The sequence below is a fragment of the Delphinapterus leucas genome, chromosome 19 (assembly GCF_059928025.1).
Source record: "Delphinapterus leucas isolate spDelLeu-1000000601 "Yukka" chromosome 19, BTC_Dleu_Yukka2, whole genome shotgun sequence".
Taxonomy (NCBI): domain Eukaryota; kingdom Metazoa; phylum Chordata; class Mammalia; order Artiodactyla; family Monodontidae; genus Delphinapterus; species Delphinapterus leucas.
Window position 1 is genome coordinate 40,051,617 of NC_143147.1, and position 6,967 is coordinate 40,058,583.

General features: G+C 40.7%; 1 protein-coding gene across 1 annotated transcript; it reads left to right on the forward strand.

Annotated features, from left to right (window-relative positions):
• Positions 1-3,787: 3,787 nt before the first annotated feature.
• LOC111163754 (olfactory receptor 4D2-like) lies at positions 3,788-5,524 on the forward strand. The gene has a single exon (XM_022552715.2). The coding sequence runs from the start codon at positions 4,071-4,073 to the stop codon at positions 5,004-5,006; it is 936 nt and encodes a 311-aa protein (XP_022408423.2). The 5' UTR covers positions 3,788-4,070; the 3' UTR covers positions 5,007-5,524.
• Positions 5,525-6,967: the final 1,443 nt, after the last annotated feature.

Genomic DNA, 6,967 nt, shown 5'->3' on the forward strand with positions numbered 1-6,967 from the left:
GTACTGGTGCAAAAACAGAAATATAGATCAATGGAACAGGATAGAAAGCCCAGAGGTAAACCCACGAACCTATGGTCAACTAATCTATGACAAAGGAGGCAAGGATATACAATGGAGAAAAGACAGTTAATTCAATAAGTGGTGCTGGGAAAGCTGGACAGCTACATGTAAAAGAATGAAATTAGAACACTCCCTAACAACATACACAATAATAATCTCAAAATGGATTATACATTGGTACAGATGAACCTATTTCCAGGGCAGGAATAGAGTCACAGACGTAGAGAATGGACTTGTGGACACAGTGGGGGAAGGGGAATGTGGGACGAATTGGGAGATTAGGATTGACATATATACACTACCATGTGTAAAATAGATAGCTAGTGAGAAACTGTTACAAAGCATAAGAAGCTCAGCTCGGGGCTCTGTGATGACCTACATGGGTGGGATGAGGGATTGGGTGGGAGGGAGGTCCAACAGGGAAGGGATATATGTATACATATAGCTGATTCATTTCATTGTACAGCAGAAACTAATACAACATTGTAAAGCAATTGTACTCCAATAAAAAAATGAAATAAAATAAGCTACAAGGATATACCGTACAACACAGGGAATATAGCCAATATTTTATAATAACTATAAATGGAGTACAACCTTTAAAAATTGTACACCTGTAACTTATATAATATAGTACAGCAACTATACGTCAATTTTTTAAAAATAACTTTAAAAAATCTGTATCTCTTGTATGTGGAAGAGCTTCACATTATATTCTTATCTGCCGCAGGAAGATACTTTATTTTGCCAAGTATAAACATTTGCAATGAAAGAATTCAGACCAATCTGGAAATCCTATGCAGATCAGACAGCTCCGTGTAAGAAGGCAGACAGTTTTTACAGCACATCAAGGTTACAATGCCAATTAATTCCAGTCTTGCGCAATTCCTCATAATAGGATATACATGGGTTTCCTGTACCAATCCTTGTGTTAGAGGTGGTAAGAATTCACATGTAAAGAATGTTGGCATTTTACAGATGATGTAGTAGACTTAGGACAGGTGGTTAATCAATATTGGGACTTTGGTTGGCAAAATAAAGGACAAGGTTTACAGGGCAGTAAGTTTCCACTGTAGTCTACAAATATTTTCTCACTTATGAATTTCCCTAAGTGAAGATCAATTAGGCTTAAAAGTAGACGAAAGGACAAGAGAAGAAGGAGGAGAAGAAGAAGGAAAGAAATCAAGCCAGTTATCTGGACGATTCCAGGAGAGAGAGAATAGTCCCTGTGCTGATGAGCAAGACTGTGATGCTCAGAGTGTGGTCCCCAGGACAGGGGCATCAGTATCATCTGAGAACTTGTTACAAATGAAAATTCTTGGCCTTACCATTGACCAAATGAATGAGAAGGGCTGGGGCTGGGGCACACTAATTTGTCTTTTAACAAGTTCTCCAGGTGATTGTCTCAAGGGTAAGAATCACTGGTCTAAGAAATGGGTTCTTCCCAAACTCCCAGAGAGTCTGTTTCTTTAGAAGAGACTCTTGTCCTATTAGATCTTGGTCTGAGAATTCTACATTCTACAATCTATAAAATTGTATTGTCCTTGGTCCTTTTGGCCCCCAAGGAATAACTCTTAATAATTATGTGTTTTTGAGACATTTTGAAACTTTTTTAACAACTTCCATTGCTCCCTTGCCCCCAGTGGTAATCAACCCAGCCCTACTTCCTGAGCTGAGTCCAGTAAGTTCTCCCCAGAGATATATCCTATTCCCCAAGGGTCACACCCATTGTTGTATAGGTGATGTATGGGCAGTGGCTGGGAAGCTAAAGCTGCAGAAAAGGATTTCCAAGAAGATGGAAGACCTGAAGGCTCTCTCCCATTCTGGGCTGAAGAAAGGTGAGAGACCAGGGTTTCCTCACCTATAGATAGAGCAGCTGTAAGAAGCATCCAGAAACACTTACTGGAGGTGGAGAGAATAAACAAGTGACATAGGCTTGACAGTAGTAATTCTTACATGTGAGGAGAGCCTCAGAAAGTAATGCATGGAAAACAAGGTGTTGAAAACAGATTCCTCAAGTTGCATGTGCAAAACCAGGTTTTTTACAACCAAGTGAAAGCTTGGTTCTGTGATTTAGAGGGAGGACGCTAAGAGTAAAGGATAAGGGAATACAACACAAAATTCTCCACATGGACCACATAATTACCTATTAATACATTATGTTAGCAAACATTTTTTGAGCAACTGCTAAATCAGACTTAGTATAGGTGCTGGGGTTACTGAGTTGTTGAATTAAAAATCTAGTTAAAAGGGACAATAGAAAAAATGATAAATACTATAACAGAGGTACTTATAAAACATTATTGGAACCCAGAGAAATGAGGGATTAATTCTGCATGAGAGAAATGGAGAAGGAGTCACAGAGAAGGTGGTATCTGAGGACTTCTAGGTTGAGAAGGTAGTAGAAGGTACTTCAGGAAACAGAATTCATTCCCAAAGCTAGAGAAATAACCAAGCATATGGCAAATGTGAGAGGCTATGAATTCCTTGAACAGAAATCAGTTCCTGGATAACAGGGATACTGATTAGAAAGGTAGATGGAGTCTACATTTTAAAGTTTGGTATGACATACTGAGAGGGAGTTGCACATATGTAAGTATGTTTTTCAACCCTGAATTAATCTACAAAGCATGTTAGGCAGCTTCTAAGAGTTTGAGTTTTAAGCTGTGGGCCCTTGATAGTCATTAAAAGATTATAATGAGGGAGGAAGACGATCAGATATGTTTAGAAAGGTCTCTCTGACAGTGATATAGAAGATGGACTGGCGTGAAAGCAGATGGAAGAAGAAGGATGCTATTAAAATGACCTCCGCTGGACAATAAATTGCAGGAGGGAGGTGGGGGGGGAGTGAGACAAAGCAGGGGAGTGTGGGGGCCACTTAACCCTCACCTGTCACTTCTGTCTCTCACCCTCCGTGTCCTTCACCTTTGTTTCCATTCCCCTCCCCACCCCTCCACCTCTCCCTTCCCCTTCCTCCCTTTCTCTTAATCTGCCCTCCTTATTCCTTTGTCTATTTTATTTCTCTTATTTCAACATCTTCCTTTCTCTTCTGTCCTTCTATTCAGTAACATCTTCTAAAATTCTTGTTCCGTTCAGAAGAGCTCTTCCAGTCCCCTTCATACAATAGCCATCACCCATTTCTTAATCCAGAGAATCTCTCTCCCCCTTCTTTTGTCTCAGCACTCACACCATATATCCCATGACCTCATCCAGTAAGGGGCCACCTACATCAATGAGGGAGGCACTTCCTATAGCTGTTCACCCACCCAGCAGTCAACACCACATGTTTTTGAGTATTGACTGTCAGCAAAGATGGGCACTGCAGGGCAGAAATAAATTATAAGATGCATAATTATACCTCTGGGAGCTTAGAGTTGAATTATGGAGGGAAAACCTAGAAATGTTAATGAACCATGAAAAGTTCATTAACATTATGATATGTTCATTGTTGCATGAAAAATGATTGGTACAAAAAAGTATTAGAGACTGGAAAAGGGAGTGTATCTTTAGAGCAGGAGACTACACAGAGGACAGTGATTACCATTTATTATTCCAGACACTGTTCTAGGATCCTTATGTGTTATTTAATTCCCTAGGTAATTTCTATAAAGGAAACATTCTTCTTAGAGATGTGGAAACTGAGACCCAGATTAAGTAACTTACTCAAGGTCAAATTTCAAGGAAATGGAAGCTCTGAAATTTGACTCTCGTTTGTTGGATTCTAAGTTGTCTCCCCCATCACTATATTACACTGAATCATCGAAAGGCAGGCTGTATGTGTCTCTGGATGGCTTTAAGATATCGCTTGAATGTGTATTCCAGCACTGACTAGTGAAATCTCCAAAGACAAGGCCATTTAATCAGCACCTGGTATTATGATTTTCACATGAAGATGTCCATCATCTGGACTTGGACAATTGCTTTGAGCCACTGAGCACTAGAAGGGCACATAGTAACTTCATGCCTCTCTGTCTATGGTGTGTTTTCTTTAGGTGTATGGAGAAGACATCATGAAATCAGGGAGCCTCACATGGGTATCAGAATTTGTCCTCCTGCGGCTCTCCCAGACTCAGGAGCTCCAGTTCTTCTTGTTTCTGATGTTCCTATTTGTCTATACCACCACTCTCATGGGAAACCTCCTCATCATGGTCACGGTGACCTCTGATTCCTGGCTCCAGACTCCCATGTATATTCTGTTCCAAAACCTGGCTATCTTAGACCTCTGTTTCTCCTCAGTCACTGCCCCAAAGATGCTTGTGGACTTCCTCACTGAGAAGAAGACCATCTCCTACCAGGGCTGCATGGCCCAGGTCTTCTTGTTCCACTTTCTGGGAGGTGCCATGATCTTCTTCCTCTCAGTGACAGCCTATGACTACCTTGCTGCCATCTCCCGGCCCCTCTACTATGTCACCATCATGAACACTCAGCTCTGTGTGGGGCTGGTGGTGACAGCCTGGATGGTAGGTTTTGTTCATTCCACTTCCCAACTGGCTCTGATGCTTCCACTGCCTTTCTGTAGCCCCAACATCTTAGGTAACTTCTACTGTGATGTTCCACAAGTACTGAGACTTGCCTGCACAGACACTTCTGTCTTAGAGTTCCTCATGATCAGCAGCAGTGAGATGCTTGACGTCATCTTGTTCCTCCTCCTCCCGATCTCCTACTCAGTCTTCCTGGTGATGCTGAGGTCCCACTCAGGGAAGGTAAGGAGGAAGGCAGCTTCTACCTGCACCACCCACATCATCGTCGTGCCTATGGTCTTCATTCAAAGCATTTACCTCTATGCCTGGCCCTTCACCTCCTTCTCCATGGACAAGGCTGTATCCTTCAGCCACAGGGTCATGACCCCCACGGTAAACCGCATGATCTACACCCTGAGGAACCAGGAGATGCAGGCAGCTGTGAAGAGATTAAGGAGGCACTGGGTGGTTTGTAAAAGGGAGTGACAGTGGGTCACTTTTCTTTGGCTTCGTTTTCCATTTATAAGGTGGATATACCCGTGGATGTGTTGTGAGGGTCATCATAGAAGTGAGTAAATATTGAAACTAAACAACTTACTCAGATTTTTAGAAAAAAGGAAAATATCCTTTTTTTGTGGTGGATGAATTGAACACTCCTAGGACAAGATGTGTTGTCATGGAAACATTCTGGAAAGCCACACTCTCCTTTCTGCCTTCTTGGTGGACAGTTTCCTCTTAAAATGTCAACATTTTCCCAGAAGAGCAGTTCTGTTTTCTGTATTTTGACCTGTTTTCCCAGTACCCCATTTTGGTGTGAATCTGGATTGTTGGAAACTGCACAGAATTCAGAGTATTAATCCTTAAATTAGAGACCCTAACCCAACACTTACCAAACAGATGATCTTGAATGAGACACCTGGCCTCTCTTGAACTCGTAACTTCTTCCTCAACAAACTTGCTGAACTTAGTATCTGACCCCAAGCCTCCCAGGCTTATTATAAAAGTCAAACCCCCAAAATTGTAAGAAAACATCGAGTGAACCATATAATTATATTTTATTTTCAAATTGGAAATTATCATGAATATTCAGATTTTTTTGCTGTACATTTTAATACAGTATAATAATTATTACAAGCAAAAGATTACGTGTAAAATGCATGTAAGCTATAAAACACTATATTGTATGGACACTCATGTACAGACTACTCAGTTCAAGAACCATATGGCACCAATAGCTTATACCTGCCTGTAGGTACTCTCCATCACATCACTGCTCCCCGGATGAAACTATATTGTTGAATTTTGTGTTTATCATTTCATTGCTTAAAGAAATAATTTCATCACATTTTTACATAATCAGTGTATTGTTTTGTTTTGCTTTTTTTGAACTTGATAAACATATCAGACTGTACTTAATATTCTGAGGGTGTTTTTCACTCAACATTATGTTTCTAAACACCCATATTGCTCTGTTTGACTGTGGTTCATTCATTTGCGCTGCTATATTATATTCCGTTGTGAGAATAAGTTATTGGGCTTGTTCCCAGATTTTGCTCTAGCAAACAGTGCTCTTTTGAATATTTTTCTGCTTGTCTCCAGTTGTTATATTGAGGAGCTATGGGTCATTACCTTGAAGTGGAATTGCTGAGTCATGAGATCTTCAAAGACTTACCTTTACGAAATCGTGCCAAATTGTTTTCCAAAGTTGTAACACATTACATGTTCATCAGCAGAGTTGAAGTGTTCCTATTGATTCACATCCTCCTAACAGTTGATATTGTCAGACGTCTTCATTTTTGCCAGTGTATGGGTAAACAATGATATTTCACTGTAGCCAATTTGCATTCCTCTAACATTTCTTTCCATATTTTTTACTGCATTCAGGTTTCCCATGAATGCCTTTTGTTCACTTTTCTACTGACTTTTTCTAGTTAATGTAGGAGTTCTTATATAATTTGCTGATCTATTGTCAGCTATATTTATTACAATACCTTCTCCTAGTTTGTGGTTTGTCTTCTTTATTTTTGGTGTTAGTGTTCATGTAGTCAGGTATACCAATCTTTTATTTTGGTATTACCTCTTATTGAGATCTAATTTTTAAAAATTGCTTCTTATCCAGAGGACAAAAAGATATTCTGCTACATATAATGGTTCTTTTTTTAAATATAAAGTTTGTTTATTTATTTATTTTTATTTGGGCTGCGTGGGGTCTTCGTTGCTGTGTGTGGGCTTTCTCTGGTTGCGGCGAGAGGGGGCTACTCTTCGTTGCGGTTCACGGGCTTCTCAGTTCAGTGGCTTCTCTTATTGCAGAGCACGGGCTCTAGGCACGCGGGCTTCAGTAGTTGTGGCATGTGGGCTCAGTAGTTGTGGCACGCGGGCTCTAGAGCGCAGGCTCAGTAGTTGTGGCGCACGGGCTTAGTTGCTCTGCGGCACGTGGGATCTTCCTG

Bases quoted from the DNA above. Each gene is read 5' to 3' on its own strand.
- LOC111163754 (XM_022552715.2), top strand. From the start codon at position 4,071: ATGAAATCAGGGAGCCTCACATGGGTATCAGAATTTGTCCTCCTGCGG.